The 20,889-nt window shown below is 39.9% G+C and overlaps 1 protein-coding gene across 1 annotated transcript in view; it reads left to right on the top strand.

The window, feature by feature from the left end:
* The window catches only part of LOC141763303 (uncharacterized), a 29,906-nt gene extending 11,756 nt beyond the window's left edge, over positions 1-18,150 (top strand). The window contains exons 10-22 of the mRNA XM_074627872.1: positions 1,855-2,301; positions 6,309-6,755; positions 7,939-8,394; positions 9,512-9,976; positions 11,160-11,624; positions 13,548-13,811; positions 13,899-14,153; positions 14,250-14,495; positions 14,629-14,886; positions 15,844-16,137; positions 16,231-16,500; positions 16,932-17,015; positions 17,131-18,150. Of these exons, the coding sequence (XP_074483973.1) occupies positions 1,855-2,301; positions 6,309-6,755; positions 7,939-8,394; positions 9,512-9,976; positions 11,160-11,624; positions 13,548-13,811; positions 13,899-14,153; positions 14,250-14,495; positions 14,629-14,886; positions 15,844-16,137; positions 16,231-16,500; positions 16,932-17,015; positions 17,131-17,197 (4,018 nt within the window). The 3' untranslated portion in view covers positions 17,198-18,150. The remainder of the gene's footprint in view (positions 1-1,854; positions 2,302-6,308; positions 6,756-7,938; positions 8,395-9,511; positions 9,977-11,159; positions 11,625-13,547; positions 13,812-13,898; positions 14,154-14,249; positions 14,496-14,628; positions 14,887-15,843; positions 16,138-16,230; positions 16,501-16,931; positions 17,016-17,130) is intronic.
* Positions 18,151-20,889: the final 2,739 nt, after the last annotated feature.

Below are 20,889 nucleotides of genomic sequence, written 5' to 3'. Positions count from 1 at the left end.
AACTGAAGACTGGAGTGAACTTTACTGACTGTGATGAAAACTCTACCAACTGTATAGAGAGCAGCAGATTGTGAATTCAGACATCTGATTCATCATCACTGACAGATGTAATGTAGCATAACTGTAATTTACACGTCTGTGATCTCAGGAGCAAAGTGAAGCATTGCATGATGGGATTTTCTGTAACTGTTGTACATGATAGTGACTCTAGATTTTCTTCTTCCACTATGTATATTTATATATTGTGAATATATTTAACATTTTAAACTCATACACAGTAAAATTACATAAAGGGAACATCACCACTATGAAGCTAATATGCAGTGATTTCACACACAGGATTAGTGTTTGTGTTGTGAGTCAGTACAAGTCAGAAAATGATGTTCAGTCAAGATGTAATTAGATTTTATACAGGACAGGCATGTACAAGATGGAGTCCATCAGTAGTGTGTTGTTGTGTTTATGCAGCTGAGATCAGATCATCACTAAATGTTTCCTTTATTATTTCAGTTTTCATCCTCCGTGGTCAGATGATCATTCAGAACGAGTCAGGTTCTTTGTGAATCTGTTCTGTGCAGCAGCAGAGAGAGAACAGCAGACAGGAGAGAAGATACTGGAGCTGCTATCATCAGTGTGCAGATACAAAACATCACCTCTTGAAGATATCTGGTGTAATGTCCTGCTGGATCTGTACTCCCACCTGAAGGACTATGAGACTACAACAGGCCTGAGTGTCCTTCCATCATTACAGTCAGTTCTCCAGTCAGCTCCTGCAGTCTGGTCCATAGACCTCTCAGAGAGAAAGACCTCCATCCTCCTGGAAGTGCTGAAACTCCAACCAGAGAAGAAACCAGTGGAGCTGAGAGGCTGCTCAGATGAAGAGAGTGAAGTGAGGAGTTTCCTACAGTGTCTGCCTTATATCTCACAGCTCAGGTAAGTCAGACAGATACAGTTTATTTAATAATATGTGGCTTCCTTCAGAAGAGGTTTGTTTAAAAAGTCAATCTTACAGTCGCCGGTGTTTCCAAAAGAGTTGATTGTCGTTCACAAATGAACAACACAGTGTAGATAAAGATGAATACAATTTCTCAGTTCAGTTATTATTTAGTATCACAGTCCTCTACCTGTATGAGAATAATTAAATGATGTGAATAACAATAAGAAGAACAACACAGCTCTGCTAAAACCTCCTCATACAGACATATAAACACATCATACAAAAGTGAAAAACAAACTGCAGTTAAAACTGGTAATGAACTTTTAATGTCTCAGCAGCCTAAAATTAAACTGTAGAAACATAAGAAGAAATGACCAACAGTGAATGCTGCATTGATCTGCCTTTTGAACTGAAGACTGGAGTGAACTTTACTGACTGTGATGAAAACTCTACCAACTGTATAGAGAGCAGCAGATTGTGAATTCAGACATCTGATTCATCATCACTGACAGATGTAATGTAGCATAACTGTAATTTACACGTCTGTGATCTCAGGAGCAAAGTGAAGCATTGCATGATGGGATTTTCTCTAACTGTTGTACATGATAGTGACTCTAGATTTTCTTCTTCCACTATGTATATTTATATATTGTGAATATATTTAACATTTTAAACTCACACACAGTAAAATGACATAAAGGGAACATCACCACTAGGAAGCTCATATGCAGTGATTTCACACACAGGATTAGTGTTTGTGTTGTGAGTCAGTACAAGTCAGAAAATGATGTTCAGTCAAGATGTAATTAGATTTTATACAGGACAGGCATGTACAAGATGGAGTCCATCAGTAGTGTGTTGTTGTATTTATGCAGCTGAGATCAGATCATCACTAAATGTTTCCTTTATTATTTCAGTTTTGATCCTCGGTGGTCAGATGATCGTTCAAAACGAGTCAGGTTCTTTGTGAATCTGTTCTGTGCAGCAGCAGAGAGAGAACAGCAGACAGGAGAGAAGATACTGGAGCTGCTATCATCAGTGTGCAGATACAAAACATTCCCTCTTAAAGTCATTGATTATTATGACTACAAGGATTGTCAGTGTGATTTCCTGCTGGATCTGTACTCCCACCTGAAGGACTGTGAGACTAAAACAGGCCTGAGTGTCCTTCCATCATTACAGTCAGTTCTCCAGTCAGCTCCTGCAGTCTGGTCCATAAACCTCTCAGAGAGAAAGACCTCCATCCTCCTGGAAGTGCTGAAACTCCAACCAGAGAAGAAACCAGTGGTGCTGACAGGCTGCTCAGATGAAGAGAGTGAAGTGAGGAGTTTCCTACAGTGTCTGCCTTATATCTCACAGCTCAGGTAAATGAATTGTTCTTCACATGACTTCAGTGTACATTTGTGGAGTTGAGTTCTTACATCTACAGTAACTCACTGTTGGTTTTAACAATATTTGGTGTCATGATTATTGTTGATTTATTAATAATTCTGGATTCAATAAGTAGAAAGGAGCAGTATTTTCATGCTCTTACTCCAGTGCACTGTGTGCCAAACCACTCACTCTTGTTTGTAGTCCTCTGACTTGTAATATGAAACATAACTGGAAGTTAAGCTAACTAGTCTTAATGAAGGTCACTGTCTGACCGACCCAGTGAAGCAGAGAAAAGAGTGTGGGAGTACACAGCTTCTTATTTGAAATATTGAACTGCAACTATTTGGAAACATGTCACAGTCTTCTGCCTGTGTGAGAATAAAGAGATGATGTGAATAACAATAAGAAGAACAACACAGCTCTGCTAATACCTCCTCATACAGAAATATAAACACATCATACAAAAGTGAAAAACAAACTGCAGTTAAAACTGGTAATGAACTTTTAATGTCTCAGCAGCCTAAAAATAAACTGTAGAAACATAAGAAGAAATGACCAACAGTGAATGCTGCATTGATCTGCCTTTTGAACTGAAGACTGGAGTGAACTTTACTGACTGTGATGAAAACTCTACCAACTGTATAGAGAGCAGCAGATTGTGAATTCAGACATCTGATTCATCATCACTGACAGATGTAATGTAGCATAACTGTAATTTACACGTCTGTGATCTCAGGAGCAAAGTGAAGCATTGCATGATGGGATTTTCTGTAACTGTTGTACATGATAGTGACTCTAGATTTTCTTCTTCCACTATGTATATTTATATATTGTGAATATATTTAACATTTTAAACTCATACACAGTAAAATTACATAAAGGGAACATCACCACTATGAAGCTAATATGCAGTGATTTCACACACAGGATTAGTGTTTGTGTTGTGAGTCAGTACAAGTCAGAAAATGATGTTCAGTCAAGATGTAATTAGATTTTATACAGGACAGGCATGTACAAGATGGAGTCCATCAGTAGTGTGTTGTTGTATTTATGCAGCTGAGATCAGATCATCACTAAATGTTTCCTTTATTATTTCAGTTTTCATCCTCCGTGGTCAGATGATCATTCAGAACGAGTCAGGTTCTTTGTGAATCTGTTCTGTGCAGCAGCAGAGAGAGAACAGCAGACAGGAGAGAAGATACTGGAGCTGCTATCATCAGTGTGCAGATACAAAACATCACCTCTTGAAGATATCTGGTGTAATGTCCTGCTGGATCTGTACTCCCACCTGAAGGACTATGAGACTACAACAGGCCTGAGTGTCCTTCCATCATTACAGTCAGTTCTCCAGTCAGCTCCTGCAGTCTGGTCCATAGACCTCTCAGAGAGAAAGACCTCCATCCTCCTGGAAGTGCTGAAACTCCAACCAGAGAAGAAACCAGTGGAGCTGAGAGGCTGCTCAGATGAAGAGAGTGAAGTGAGGAGTTTCCTACAGTGTCTGCCTTATATCTCACAGCTCAGGTAAGTCAGACAGATACAGTTTATTTAATAATATGTGGCTTCCTTCAGAAGAGGTTTGTTTAAAAAGTCAATCTTACAGTCGCCGGTGTTTCCAAAAGAGTTGATTGTCGTTCACAAATGAACAACACAGTGTAGATAAAGATGAATACAATTTCTCAGTTCAGTTATTATTTAGTATCACAGTCCTCTACCTGTATGAGAATAATTAAATGATGTGAATAACAATAAGAAGAACAACACAGCTCTGCTAAAACCTCCTCATACAGACATATAAACACATCATACAAAAGTGAAAAACAAACTGCAGTTAAAACTGGTAATGAACTTTTAATGTCTCAGCAGCCTAAAATTAAACTGTAGAAACATAAGAAGAAATGACCAACAGTGAATGCTGCATTGATCTGCCTTTTGAACTGAAGACTGGAGTGAACTTTACTGACTGTGATGAAAACTCTACCAACTGTATAGAGAGCAGCAGATTGTGAATTCAGACATCTGATTCATCATCACTGACAGATGTAATGTAGCATAACTGTAATTTACACGTCTGTGATCTCAGGAGCAAAGTGAAGCATTGCATGATGGGATTTTCTCTAACTGTTGTACATGATAGTGACTCTAGATTTTCTTCTTCCACTATGTATATTTATATATTGTGAATATATTTAACATTTTAAACTCACACACAGTAAAATGACATAAAGGGAACATCACCACTAGGAAGCTCATATGCAGTGATTTCACACACAGGATTAGTGTTTGTGTTGTGAGTCAGTACAAGTCAGAAAATGATGTTCAGTCAAGATGTAATTAGATTTTATACAGGACAGGCATGTACAAGATGGAGTCCATCAGTAGTGTGTTGTTGTATTTATGCAGCTGAGATCAGATCATCACTAAATGTTTCCTTTATTATTTCAGTTTTGATCCTCGGTGGTCAGATGATCGTTCAAAACGAGTCAGGTTCTTTGTGAATCTGTTCTGTGCAGCAGCAGAGAGAGAACAGCAGACAGGAGAGAAGATACTGGAGCTGCTATCATCAGTGTGCAGATACAAAACATTCCCTCTTAAAGTCATTGATTATTATGACTACAAGGATTGTCAGTGTGATTTCCTGCTGGATCTGTACTCCCACCTGAAGGACTATGAGACTAAAACAGGCCTGAGTGTCCTTCCATCATTACAGTCAGTTCTCCAGTCAGATCCTGCAGTCTGGTCCATAGACCTCTCAGAGAGAAAGACCTCCATCCTCCTGGAAGTGCTGAAACTCCAACCAGAGAAGAAACCAGTGAAGCTGAGAGGCTGCTCAGATGAAGAGAGTGAAGTGAGGAGTTTCCTACAGTGTCTGCCTTATATCTCACAGCTCAGGTAAATGAATTGTTCTTCACATGACTTCAGTGTACATTTGTGGAGTTGAGTTCTTACATCTACAGTAACTCACTGTTGGTTTTAACAATATTTGGTGTCATGATTATTGTTGATTGATTAATAATTCTGGATTCAATAAGTAGAAAGGAGCAGTATTTTCATGCTCTTACTCCAGTGCACTGTGTGCCAAACCACTCACTCTTGTTTTAGTCCTCTGACTTGTAATATGAAACATAACTGGAAGTTAAGCTAACTAGTCTTAATGAAGGTCACTGTCTGACCGACCCAGTGAAGCAGAGAAAAGAGTGTGGGAGTACACAGCTTCTTATTTGAAATATTGAACTGCATCTATTTGGAAACATGTCACAGTCTTCTGCCTGTGTGAGAATAAAGAGATGATGTGAATAACAATAAGAAGAACAACACAGCTCTGCTAAAACCTCCTCATACAGAAATATAAACACATCATACAAAAGTGAAAAACAAACTGCAGTTAAAACTGGTAATGAACTTTTAATGTCTCAGCAGCCTAAAAATAAACTGTAGAAACATAAGAAGAAATGACCAACAGTGAATGCTGCATTGATCTGCCTTTTGAACTGAAGACTGGAGTGAACTTTACTGACTGTGATGAAAACTCTACCAACTGTATAGAGAGCAGCAGATTGTGAATTCAGACATCTGATTCATCATCACTGACAGATGTAATGTAGCATAACTGTAATTTACACGTCTGTGATCTCAGGAGCAAAGTGAAGCATTGCATGATGGGATTTTCTGTAACTGTTGTACATGATAGTGACTCTAGATTTTCTTCTTCCACTATGTATATTTATATATTGTGAATATATTTAACATTTTAAACTCATACACAGTAAAATGACATAAAGGGAACATCACCACTAGGAAGCTAATATGCAGTGATTTCACACACAGGATTAGTGTTTGTGTTGTGAGTCAGTACAAGTCAGAAAATGATGTTCAGTCAAGATGTAATTAGATTTTATACAGGACAGGCATGTACAAGATGGAGTCCATCAGTAGTGTGTTGTTGTATTTATGCAGCTGAGATCAGATCATCACTAAATGTTTCTTTTTATTATTTCAGTTTTCATCCACCGTGGTCACATCGTTCAAAACGAGTCAGGTTCTTTGTGAATCTGTTCTGTGCAGCAGCAGAGAGAGAACAGCAGACAGGAGAGAAGATACTGGAGCTGCTATCATCAGTGTGCAGATATCACACATTCCCTTTAAATGAGAGATACAGGGATTATGATGATCACAAATATCAGTGTGATTTCCTGCTGGATCTGTACTCCCACCTGAAGGACTATGAGACTACAACAGGCCTGAGTGTCCTTCCATCATTACAGTCAGTTCTCCAGTCAGCTCCTGCAGTCTGGTCCATAAACCTCTCAGAGAGAAAGACCTCCATCCTCCTGGAAGTGCTGAAACTCCAACCAGAGAAGAAACCAGTGGTGCTGACAGGCTGCTCAGATGAAGAGAGTAAAGTGAGGAGTTTCCTACAGTTTCTGCCTTATATCTCACAGCTCAGGTAAATGAATTGTTCTTCACATGACTTCAGTGTACATTTGTGGAGTTGAGTTCTTACATCTACAGTAACTCACTGTTGGTTTTAACAATATTTGGTGTCATGATTATTGTTGATTTCTTTTATTGATTAATAATTCTGGATTCAATAAGTAGAAAGGAGCAGTATTTTCATGCTCTTACTCCAGTGCACTGTGTGCCAAACCACTCACTCTTGTTTTTAGTCCTCTGACTTGTAATATGAAACATAACTGGAAGTTAAGCTAACTAGTCTTAATGAAGGTCACTGTCTGACCGACCCAGTGAAGCAGAGAAAAGAGTGTGGGAGTACACAGCTTCTTATTTGAAATATTGAACTGCAACTATTTGGAAACATGTCACAGTCTTCTGCCTGTGTGAGAATAAAGAGATGATGTGAATAACAATAAGAAGAACAACACAGCTCTGCTAAAACCTCCTCAGACAGACATAAAAGCACATCATACTAAAATGAAACAACCTGCAGTTAAAACTGGTATTGTCTTTTTTAATATCTCAGCAGCTTAAAAATATACAGTTGAAATATAAAAACAAATATTGTTCCACTGATAAAATAAGTAGCATCTCCTTCAATTTAATTTCACAGCAACTAATAAAAGAAATGACCAACAGTGAATGCTGCATTGATCTGCCTTTTGAACTGAAGACTGGAGGGAACTTTACTGACTGTGATGAAAACTCTACCAACTGTATAGAGAGCAGCAGATTGTGAATTCAGACATCTGATTCATCATCACTGACAGATGTAATGTAGCATAACTGTAATTTACACGTCTGTGATCTCAGGAGCAAAGTGAAGCATTGCATGATGGGATTTTCTGTAACTGTTGTACATGATAGTGACTCTAGATTTTCTTCTTCCACTATGTATATTTATATATTGTGAATATATTTAACATTTTAAACTCATACACAGTAAAATGACATAAAGGGAACATCACCACTAGGAAGCTAATATGCAGTGATTTCACACACAGGATTAGTGTTTGTGTTGTGAGTCAGTACAAGTCAGAAAATGATGTTCAGTCAAGATGTAATTAGATTTTATACAGGACAGGCATGTACAAGATGGAGTCCATCAGTAGTGTGTTGTTGTATTTATGCAGCTGAGATCAGATCATCACTAAATGTTTCCTTTATTATTTCAGTTTTGATCCTCCGAGGTCAGATGATCATTCAAAACGAGTCAGGTTCTTTGTGAATCTGTTCTGTGCAGCAGCAGAGAGAGAACAGCAGACAGGAGAGAAGATACTGGAGCTGCTATCATCAGTGTGCAGATACAAAACATTCCCTTTAAATGAGATATACTGGGATTATGATGAATACAACGAGGAATATCAGTGTAATTTCCTGCTGGATCTGTACTCCCACCTGAAGGACTGTGAGACTAAAACAGGCCTGAGTGTCCTTCCATCATTACAGTCAGTTCTCCAGTCAGCTCCTGCAGTCTGGTCCATAAACCTCTCAGAGAGAAAGACCTCCATCCTCCTGGAAGTGCTGAAACTCCAACCAGAGAAGAAACCAGTGAAGCTGACAGGCTGCTCAGATGAAGAGAGTGAAGTGAGGAGTTTCCTACAGTGTCTGCCTTATATCTCACAGCTCAGGTAAATGAATTGTTCTTCACATGACTTCAGTGTACATTTGTGGAGTTGAGTTCTTACATCTACAGTAACTCACTGTTGCTTTTAACAATATTTGGTGTCATGATTATTGTTGATTTCTTTTATTGATTAATAATTCTGGATTCAATAAGTAGAAAGGAGCAGTATTTTCATGCTCTTACTCCAGTGCACTGTGTGCCAAACCACTCACTCTTGTTTTTAGTCCTCTGACTTGTAATATGAAACATAACTGGAAGTTAAGCTAACTAGTCTTAATGAAGGTCACTGTCTGACCGACCCAGTGAAGCAGAGAAAAGAGTGTGGGAGTACACAGCTTCTTATTTGAAATATTGAACTGCATCTATTTGGAAACATGTCACAGTCTTCTGCCTGTGTGAGAATAAAGAAATGATGTGAATAACAATAAGAAGAACAACACAGCTCTGCTAAAACCTCCTCATACAGAAATATAAACACATCATACAAAAGTGAAAAACAAACTGCAGTTAAAACTGGTAATGAACTTTTAATGTCTCAGCAGCCTAAAAATAAACTGTAGAAACATAAGAAGAAATGACCAACAGTGAATGCTGCATTGATCTGCCTTTTGAACTGAAGACTGGAGTGAACTTTACTGACTGTGATGAAAACTCTACCAACTGTATAGAGAGCAGCAGATTGTGAATTCAGACATCTGATTCATCATCACTGACAGATGTAATGTAGCATAACTGTAATTTACACGTCTGTGATCTCAGGAGCAAAGTGAAGCATTGCATGATGGGATTTTCTGTAACTGTTGTACATGATAGTGACTCTAGATTTTCTTCTTCCACTATGTATATTTATATATTGTGAATATATTTAACATTTTAAACTCATACACAGTAAAATGACATAAAGGGAACATCACCACTAGGAAGCTCATATGCAGTGATTTCACACACAGGATTAGTGTTTGTGTTGTGAGTCAGTACAAGTCAGAAAATGATGTTCAGTCAAGATGTAATTAGATTTTATACAGGACAGGCATGTACAAGATGGAGTCCATCAGTAGTGTGTTGTTGTATTTATGCAGCTGAGATCAGATCATCACTAAATGTTTCCTTTATTATTTCAGTTTTGATCCTCCGTGGTCAGATGATCATTCAGAACAAGTCAGGTTCTTTGTGAATCTGTTCTGTGCAGCAGCAGAGAGAGAACAGCAGACAGGAGAGAAGATACTGGAGCTGCTATCATCAGTGTGCAGATACAAAACATTCCCTCTTAAAGTCATTGATGTTGATGATGATGATGATGATGACTACTACAAGGATTATCAGTGTGATTTCCTGCTGGATCTGTCCTCCCACCTGAAGGACTATGAGACTAAAACAGGCCTGAGTGTCCTTCCATCATTACAGTCAGTTCTCCAGTCAGATCCTGCAGTCTGGTCCATAGACCTCTCAAAGAGAAAGACCTCCATCCTCCTGGAAGTGCTGAAACTCCAACCAGAGAAGAAACCAGTGAAGCTGACAGGCTGCTCAGATGAAGAGAGTGAAGTGAGGAGTTTCCTACAGTGTCTGCCTTATATCTCACAGCTCAGGTAAATGAATTGTTCTTCACATGACTTCAGTGTACATTTGTGGAGTTGAGTTCTTACATCTACAGTAACTCACTGTTGGTTTTAACAATATTTGGTGTCATGATTATTGTTGATTTCTTTTATTTATTAATAATTCTGGATTCAATAAGTAGAAAGGAGCAGTATTTTCATGCTCTTACTCCAGTGCACTGTGTGCCAAACCACTCACTCTTGTTTTTAGTCCTCTGACTTGTAATATGAAACATAACTGGAAGTTAAGCTAACTAGTCTTAATGAAGGTCACTGTCTGACCGACCCAGTGAAGCAGAGAAAAGAGTGTGGGAGTACACAGCTTCTTATTTGAAATATTGAACTGCAACTATTTGGAAACATGTCACAGTCTTCTGCCTGTGTGAGAATAAAGAGATGATGTGAATAACAATAAGAAGAACAACACAGCTCTGCTAAAACCTCCTCAGACAGACATAACAGCACATCATACTAAAATGAAACAACCTGCAGTTAAAACTGGTATTGTCTTTTTTAATATCTCAGCAGCTTAAAAATATACAGTTGAAATATAAAAACAAATATTGTTCCACTGATAAAATAAGTAGCATCTCCTTCAATTTAATTTCACAGCAACTAATAAAAGAAATGACCAACAGTGAATGCTGCATTGATCTGCCTTTTGAACTGAAGACTGGAGTGAACTTTACTGACTGTGATGAAAACTCTACCAACTGTATAGAGAGCAGCAGATTGTGAATTCAGACATCTGATTCATCATCACTGACAGATGTAATGTAGCATAACTGTAATTTACACGTCTGTGATCTCAGGAGCAAAGTGAAGCATTGCATGATGGGATTTTCTGTAACTGTTGTACATGATAGTGACTCTAGATTTTCTTCTTCCACTATGTATATTTATATATTGTGAATATATTTAACATTTTAAACTCATACACAGTAAAATTACATAAAGGGAACATCACCACTATGAAGCTAATATGCAGTGATTTCACACACAGGATTAGTGTTTGTGTTGTGAGTCAGTACAAGTCAGAAAATGATGTTCAGTCAAGATGTAATTAGATTTTATACAGGACAGGCATGTACAAGATGGAGTCCATCAGTAGTGTGTTGTTGTATTTATGCAGCTGAGATCAGATCATCACTAAATGTTTCCTTTATTATTTCAGTTTTCATCCACCGTGGTCAGATGATCATTCAGAACGAGTCAGGTTCTTTGTGAATCTGTTCTGTGCAGCAGCAGAGAGAGAACAGCAGACAGGAGAGAAGATACTGGAGCTGCTATCATCAGTGTGCAGATACAAAACATTCCCTCTTAAAGTCATTGATGTTGATGATGACTACTACAAGGATTGTCAGTGTAATTTCCTGCTGGATCTGTACTCCCACCTGAAGGACTATGAGACTAAAACAGGCCTGAGTGTCCTTCCATCATTACAGTCAGTTCTCCAGTCAGTTCTCCAGTCAGATCCTGCAGTCTGGTCCATAGACCTCTCAAAGAGAAAGACCTCCATCCTCCTGGAAGTGCTGAAACTCCAACCAGAGAAGAAACCAGTGAAGCTGAGAGGCTGCTCAGATGAAGAGAGTGAAGTGAGGAGTTTCCTACAGTGTCTGCCTTATATCTCACAGCTCAGGTAAATGAATTGTTCTTCACATGACTTCAGTGTACATTTGTGGAGTTGAGTTCTTACATCTACAGTAACTCACTGTTGGTTTTAACAATATTTGGTGTCATGATTATTGTTGATTTCTTTTATTGATTAATAATTCTGGATTCAATAAGTAGAAAGGAGCAGTATTTTCATGCTCTTACTCCAGTGCACTGTGTGCCAAACCACTCACTCTTGTTTTTAGTCCTCTGACTTGTAATATGAAACATAACTGGAAGTTAAGCTAACTAGTCTTAATGAAGGTCACTGTCTGACCGACCCAGTGAAGCAGAGAAAAGAGTGTGGGAGTACACAGCTTCTTATTTGAAATATTGAACTGCATCTATTTGGAAACATGTCACAGTCTTCTGCCTGTGTGAGAATAAAGAGATGATGTGAATAACAATAAGAAGAACAACACAGCTCTGCTAAAACCTCCTCATACAGAAATATAAACACATCATACAAAAGTGAAAAACAAACTGCAGTTAAAACTGGTAATGAACTTTTAATGTCTCAGCAGCCTAAAAATAAACTGTAGAAACATAAGAAGAAATGACCAACAGTGAATGCTGCATTGATCTGCCTTTTGAACTGAAGACTGGAGTGAACTTTACTGACTGTGATGAAAACTCTACCAACTGTATAGAGAGCAGCAGATTGTGAATTCAGACATCTGATTCATCATCACTGACAGATGTAATGTAGCATAACTGTAATTTACACGTCTGTGATCTCAGGAGCAAAGTGAAGCATTGCATGATGGGATTTTCTGTAACTGTTGTACATGATAGTGACTCTAGATTTTCTTCTTCCACTATGTATATTTATATATTGTGAATATATTTAACATTTTAAACTCATACACAGTAAAATGACATAAAGGGAACATCACCACTAGGAAGCTAATATGCAGTGATTTCACACACAGGATTAGTGTTTGTGTTGTGAGTCAGTACAAGTCAGAAAATGATGTTCAGTCAAGATGTAATTAGATTTTATACAGGACAGGCATGTACAAGATGGAGTCCATCAGTAGTGTGTTGTTGTATTTATGCAGCTGAGATCAGATCATCACTAAATGTTTCCTTTATTATTTCAGTTTTCATCCTCCGTGGTCACATGATCGTTCAAAACGAGTCAGGTTCTTTGTGAAACTGTTCTGTGCAGCAGCAGAGAGAGAACAGCAGACAGGAGAGAAGATACTAGAGCTGCTATCATCAGTGTGCAGATACAAAACATTCCCTCTTAAAGTCATTGATGATGACTACTACAAGGATTGTCAGTGTAATTTCCTGCTGGATCTGTACTCCCACCTGAAGGACTATGAGACTACAACAGGCCTGAGTGTCCTTCCATCATTACAGTCAGTTCTCCAGTCAGTTCTCCAGTCAGCTCCTGCAGTCTGGTCCATAGACCTCTCAAAGAGAAAGACCTCCATCCTCCTGGAAGTGCTGAAACTCCAACCAGAGAAGAAACCAGTGAAGCTGACAGGCTGCTCAGATGAAGAGAGTGAAGTGAGGAGTTTCCTACAGTGTCTGCCTTATATCTCACAGCTCAGGTAAGTCAGACAGATACAGTTTATTTAATTATACTGTATATGTACTTCAAAAGAAGCTCGTCATAAATCCAGCTCATAATCACCAGTGTTTTGTCAAAAGTGAACTCATCATTTCAGTTACATAAACATAATGTAGATAAAGATGAATGCCATTGTTCAGTTCAGTAATTATTTATTAATACGCAGTATTTTAATATAGTGTGTATCACAACTAAAACTTCATCCTACTGTTTGTGTGTTCTCTAAATTCCACCCTTGATGAAAGACGTTGTACATAACATGGTTTGTAATGCAGTGTGTCTTTACCTTTGCTGTTTTCACACTCGATCCACCTTGTCGTGTTCCAGCTGTGATCCAGAGTTCTTCCAGAGAGTGTGTTCATGCATCTCTGTGAGATCCAGAGAGGAGGCCGAGCAGCTGTCCTCTCTGCTGCGGCTGCTGGGGTTCACCCTGCTGTTAACAGGAGAGTTACCCAGGACAAGCTGCCGCTCTGTGGGGACAGTTCTCAGACGTTGTGGCTCTGATGTGGATCTCATCCTCACACCCAGAAAGATGTCTTTCAGAGGAGTCTTCCTCCTCTTTAGACGAACAACACAACTACACAGTCTGAGGTACGCACTTAATAGAATTACTGGCTTTTGTTCTTGTGACACCATCTTCTCCAGTTAGTTATGTCACGGCTGCTCTTTTATTTTCAGGCTTTCTAACGGCATGGCCTTGCTACTGTGTCGATGGGTAAGAAGAAAGAGAGAGAACTGTCGGGTGACTATTGAAGAGCTTTCTCTCTCTCCTCAGACGGCCCCACCATCACTAAGAGTACTGTTGAAGCTTGTCAGTAGTTTGGCGTCCCTGCTGAGATACTGGACAGTCAGTCGGTTAGACCTGACTGAGTTCTGTGTTCCTGCTCAGGGTCTCATTCCACTGCTGCTGCATGATGGCCCTCTAACAATCAAGTACAAGTGTTTCCTGAGCCTCATAAACACACTAATGAATCTAAATGTGGTAATAATTGACTGTTCTAACATATATTCATACATTTCTATCTGCAGACTGAGTAAGAAGACTTTCCATCAGCTACTCTCCCTCCTTTATGAAGTCCAGGACAAGGACTTGACCTGGTCCTTCTTGAGTAAGGTAGGTGGAGACCTGACCTCCTGCTGTCTGAACTGGGAGCTTCTTCACTATCTGCTGCAGTCATCAGCTCAGACCTTCACCGTGAACGTGAGGAAGAACAGCTTCTTACAGGAGAGCATCGCACGTCTGCTTCCCTTTCTGGACAGGATTGTGTTTAAAAGGTGATCAATTTGTTGTTTTACATTTTACCAGATACAGACATGCAGTTTATCTTTTTTAATCACTTCCACATGTGTTGTTGAGGCTTGTTTTCACTAAACAAAGTGTCCTGGTGAATACACTTAATGCTTTCAGACCCTGTCCCAGCTTTGTGTTGACCGCCATCAGAGAGATCTATAGAGCTGGAGCTGGTCCCATTATACCCAGTTTACTGAGGTCATTGGATCATGTGATCAGCCTGACCTGCAGAGAGATGGACTCGGTGGACTGTGCCGCTCTGCTCTTCACCCTCAAACACAGTGACAGAGTTAAACTGGACCTCCTGTGGACCTCCATCCCAGCAGGGGAAATAGAGTCCATCCTCTTTATGCTGGACAAAGTTTCTCAACTCAGGTCAGACAGTAGTGATGGTGTCTCAATGCTGTACCTGTATCAGTACGCCCCACCACACAGGATATACTTCACCTATCCCTGGAAAACATGTATTAATGTATACATGACATCACAGGATCATTCAGGTTCATTACACATCGGTTCTTAGTAGTTTTGTCCATCATTCTATCAGTAATAATCACATCATACTCACCAAGATCTGTGAGCATGGTGCTGAAAACAAGTCTGATCAGGAATCACATGAGCGATCACACAGGTTGGAAACAAACCAACAGCTTTTCCAGATCCTCTAAACCACTTTATGTGGAGGTCACACTGAAAGTGATGAAAGAAGATGTCAGTAATGATCCCTCATTGTAGAGGAAACTCCAGTCAGTACAGTGGGACCAAGCTGAAGCAGGAAGCTGGTCTTTAAACTGTGATGCTGACTGTTTGTGTCATAAATCTACTGTTTAGTGTCTCTTTAACACAAGTAGGAGGTTTGTTTCCAACCTGTCTGACCGCTTCTGTTTCTCGACCAATCAGAATGCTTATCAGTGATGTCACCGTGTTCCCGGATCTTAGCTATTAACGTGATGGGCTCTATGCTATTATTACTGGTAGAAATGAAGGACACAACTACCATAATAAGTTGCAGTTTGGAGGATGACCTTTGACCTGCAGCCTCTACTATAGTCAGACGTCATATTCACATTTTAACAACCTTCTTTTTTTTTAATTTGAGCACAAAATTAAGTTATTGGGCAAACAGTGTGGGTAATCAAGTTAGTCAGGAAATGACTCAAATAAATATGAAATATAGAAATGCCAAGATAAACTGGAGGGGGCTTTAATTAATATTATTGTATTTAATAGTTTTTGTTTGGAGTAAATGTGAATCTGCAGATCATATTGGTGACTGATCAATGAAACCACATGGTTATATTAGTTTAATCTATAGATGAATTCTCCTCCCAGTGTTGACAGGAATCTGCTGCTGAGGTTGGTCCACTGCTGTGCTGCCTCTGAGGCCCAGCAGGGGGCAGCAGTCAGCCTGCTCAGGACTGTGCAGCACAGGCTGGATCTGTCCTGCTCCTCCTGTGTGGATCTGGATCAGAGGGACACTCTCCGTCTGACTGGTGACGACTGCAGGGCCGTCTCCACCATCCTGAGACGCAGCAGCCGGGACACGCATCTCATCCTGCAGGACTGTGAGGTGGAGGACGGCGGACTGGACCTGCTGTTTCCTGTCCTCGACAGAGTCCGCCTCAGGTGGGAAAGACCACAACATGACTGAAACCTGAGAAGAAGCTTGTTTTCATTCATGTTTCTGCAGCGTAACGGTCTTCTCTCTGCTCTGTTTAGAGCCAGTAAAGCTGTCCTCCTCCAGCTGCTGTCCCTGGTTCCTGTGAACAGTGAGAGGGACACAGTGAGACGGGCAGTGTCCCTCTGCAGAGCCCTGGATGGAGAGCTGGACCTCAGTCACACCACACTGGATCAGAGGGTCTGTGGAGCTTTGGCCTGGATGCTGTACTCCTCTGAAGAGCTGACAGAGCTGGACCTCAGTCACTGTCAGCTCACTGACCAGCTGCTGCTCACACTCAGCTCACATCTGCACAAAGTACAAGTCCTGGAGTGAGTGGCAAACTGTAAATGTCTTCATGTGCCTAGAACCCATCTAATGCAGTGTTGTCTATATATAGATATACCACAGCAACAGGTGGAGTCTGTGTGAGGTTCAAAAAGAGCCAGTAATGTCAGCTCCTCACAGTTTAATGAGCTGAGAGGTTGGGCTGCACAATTAATCATCAAATATTCATCATGATTTTGGCTTCCCACGATTACATGAATTCATTTATTATCATGATTTATTTATTTATTAAGTTTTTTTAAAGCCAGAATTGATTTATTCTCTTCATTTGAGTCTGTGTGGAAGTAGAAGGAAGTTAAAGCTTTTATTGTTGTAGTCTGAGTCACCTCTACGGCCTCCAGCAGCAGCCGGCTGATCTGATATCATGTACTGTAATAAATGTTCCTCTGTGTCTCTGTTTGTGTTCATGTTCCAGTCTGAGTCACAATAACATCACTGATGCTTCAACCGGCGCGTTGCTCCAGCTGGTCTCCACCAACCCCTCCATTGACACCGTGCGGTGAGCATCCATTCATTAGTGCACCAGCTGTGCTCATCGGCTGACATCACTTCAATGATTCACATGTTATTCTGGCTGAGTGACGTCTGCTCTCTCTGCTTCGCTGTTTTTCTAGACTCTTCAGGAACAACATTGTGGACACAACGTCCTTTAAGAAGGACAAGAAGTTTGAAATATGGTGAAGCGGTCGTCAGTGTGGTGTTTTCTGTCTGATGACCATTAGATGAAAATGTTAGTGTAGTGCAACTACTAATACTGTGTTTGAGGTGGTCTGTTCACATGGAGGTCAAGAGCAGCCAGGGCCTCGTTTCAGGTCTCAGCTTTAACAAAGCCTGAACTCTGAGTGGACTCATCCTGAGGAGGGAAACTCAGAACAGCTGATCAGAGTCCGATCAATCTACTCTGAGTAGGTTGAACCTGAACATAAAAAGCCATCATCAATAGAGCTCTGATACCACGATTCACCTGTAATCCAGTCAACGTAGAGATATTAGTACATGTATATGCTGACTGTGCACATTTAGCTTTAAAAAAGTCAGAGCAGGGAGAAGTGTCAATAACACATTAAAGTTTAATTCAGTGTTGTCCATTGTTGTCCATCCTCCGCTAATGAATTAATCCTCCGCTTCGATGCGCGCTGAATGAAGGAGGAAATAAAGCAGCGTGTCTGGCTCTGTAACAGGGAGCAGGTCGAGTTACCGTGGCGACTGACTCTGTTACCATGGTAACTGACCCACAGTTTAAGTTATCTCTCTTTCTGGAAGAGAAAATCCAGAGTTTACATCATCTCAGGTTTAACTAACTCAAAGTTTTTACTAATCCTCTTTCTCTTTCTGAAACAGAGCTCAGCAGTGTTTGATGATAATCATCTGGAGATCATGACTCCTCTCTTGTTCTGGAGGTGCTGTAGATTATTATTTTATGCTGCTCATATTTAGCATTGACACCCTGAGATAATGTTCTGTTGGGATAATTCATATTTTAGTATTTTGTGGTAACTATGAATGTTTAGTTCATAAAACATGTTTGATACGTTGAGATGACAGTGAATTATCTCAAGGGAATGATCTTGAAATGTAAATATGAGTGTCTGTTCCTTCTCTTTTCCTCATTAAAATCCCTCGTTTACTGTGAACTGCAGTAATCAGTGTTTTCTTGACTTGTGGCTGCATAGAATACAAGATGAGTCGACCAGCTGAGTGACCCAATTTAGTATTTTCTGGAAATTCAATAACTGTTCTAAAATACTGTGAAATGTACAGCTGTAAATATGCTCAATAAATACTTGATATTTATTGATATCTGATATTTATCAGTCCAACGCCTGTAGCCACATTGTTTATCCTGCCAAGAATACTGGGACTTAAGTGACCCAGGGAGACATCTGTACAGGATTCAGAAACATGTAGGAGCCCAAAGGGAAGAGATGGTCATTACCCGTCTGAGAATAGGACATACAGGATTAAACCAAACCCTCCAGAGAATAGCTAGAGGAGATGTTTAAAAAGCTCACTTTTGTCTCTGTATTTGGCCTGTGATTCTTACAAAATCTTCTCAGCTAGGCAATGCAAACTCTCCGTGTTGTTTGTCTACCAGATCACCAGTAAGAGTAAAGAGTCCATGTGGGAGCTGATCAAGAGCCTGCTGGACGCCTGGTCGGGATGGGTGGTGATGCTGCTCATCGGACTCCTCTCAGGTCAGTCAGGAGCAGCTGATCCCACTCAAAAGACACCTGACTTATGCCTTTATTGTTCTGTTGCTGTTGAAGCTGTCGATTCAAGTCAGCGGTAGCGTTGCACGGTACAGCGATACTAGAAAGGTATGGCGATACCCTGCCATTAAAAACGCTACAACACCCCGTTTTATTAGTACCGATACTTTAAGAATGACAATGTCTTATACGAGCCGTGAGTTGTGTCGATGTGTGCAGCGGTCTGCTTTAGAGGACGCCATCAGGACTGGGATCCCGCGGGAGCAGGCGGGTAAACAATAAACTGTAGTGATAACCAGAAGGATGGAGTCAACAAATGAAGATTAAAGCAGGTGATGAACCACAGTTCTGCTCTGAGCTGGTGACTCTATCAGCAGAACTCCCTTTAACAAAACAAGGAAATAACAGCGCTGCTCAGATTACTGATCAAATGTACCGATACAATATATTCACCGTCTCTACTGAATCTGTCCAAGCATCTCCTGTAATAATCAGATCTATTGATAACCCTTGGCTGGCCCGGGTAAACAACTGTAGTTAGACACAATCATTATAATTAAAATCATAACCACACTGCCCTCCTGTGGACAAAGTGCGTAAGTACATCTCTTTCCCTTTTATTTTGTAGGATGTAACCGGAAGTCTGGCCTGTATGTAATTCCTCTAACTTGATATTAATGTCGTTGTAGTTACCGACCGTGGCCACTGGAGGGCGTTAAAACTCCTTTTCTAAATGATATTATTTAGATTTACCTGAGGCTGTAGCTAGTTTACCTTTACATTTAAATATAACTGATATTACATAAAGTAAATAATCAGAGCTAATATTAGAAGATAGCAGGCTCAGCTAAACCCGACGATCATCTTCCCTCAGTCCATCGAGTCTATCGATTAGCGTTTGTGTTTTCAGTCTGTTGAGTCTTCAGGGCCGCCGTAGTACGTCACAACTAGTTTACATTATTAGCAGAAGCTAACGAAGCTAAAGCTACTTTCCTCCTAAATTAATGTTCTCGCACTTTTGGTTAGTAGGAGAAGAAAGTTTAACTGCACTACAGTGAAGTCAGAGTAAATCTTATCGTAATTCTGTCAGCGAAGCATTCAAACTGAAATAAAACAACAATCACTTCTTTTATAAGTTTTATTTTGTAGGATGTAACCGGAAACGGCTTATTGCATGCAAGCCAAACTTCCGGTTACAAGCCAATTTTATAAGTAAAAAATATGACTTTTTATAATTTTATTAGTAAAAGATATATGACTTAAGATCATTTTATAAGTAAAAAATATGACAATATAATTTTATAAGTAAAAAATGACTTTAAATAATTTTATAAACCGTTTTTGATCCCAAATCACAGCATGTCTTTTTCTCTGGTGTTCCTCAAGGTCTTGGTTTCTTAATGTGGTATTTTGGAGGGATTATTGATCATTTTTATCAATTCTCCAGTGGTAAAAAATTGTTAAATTTAGCACAAAATCTGTGTAACAAATGGTATCAACCCCAAAATTGCTGCAACAACTTATGAGACATAACAGAGCATGGGGATCATATACTTCTATTATTATGCTCTTAGCCCTTATACACCAGAACAAGTTGACACACAATGCTGAGCTGCATCTTAAATTAATCTTCAGGTTCCCAGCTTTCAGATGATGTACAACACTACTATGTGACATCTACTGCTGACCTGCTATCTCCCCCTAAAGACCCTGTACCTCCTTAAGAAAGACTAAAACGGCTCTACTGTGGGTCTCAGAGGGTTCAATTTGACAGGATTAAATTCACCCTCAGAGGCTCAGTGAGCTGTGAAAACGTCTGTGTGTCTGTGGAGAACCAGTTCAGGAACAAGTTGGGAAAGAAGAAGAAAAACTTGATCAAATCTTTAGTTTTTAAAGAACTAAATTAGACTCTTACTTCTGTGGGATTCTAAAAACTGTTCAAATAAGAACTGGCGATCAGTCTTTGGTCGCTGTGTATACGTGTGTTTAAATGTGTGTCTGTGTGTTCCAGATAGAGAGGATTTATGAACACATCATGCCGGCCTGGAAGAAGCTGTTTGAGGAGAAAAAACTGTGAAAACTGCTTTATGTTCAGTTCCCATCTCGACCACCGGAGGGCGACATCGTTCTCCTGATTTCAAGAAGAAGGTTACGTGATTAAGA

Source organism: Sebastes fasciatus, chromosome 24 (assembly GCF_043250625.1).
Source record: "Sebastes fasciatus isolate fSebFas1 chromosome 24, fSebFas1.pri, whole genome shotgun sequence".
Taxonomy (NCBI): Eukaryota; Metazoa; Chordata; class Actinopteri; order Perciformes; family Sebastidae; genus Sebastes; species Sebastes fasciatus.
Note: the sequence above shows the minus strand (reverse complement) of the source record. Positions and strands in the feature narration are given on the sequence as shown.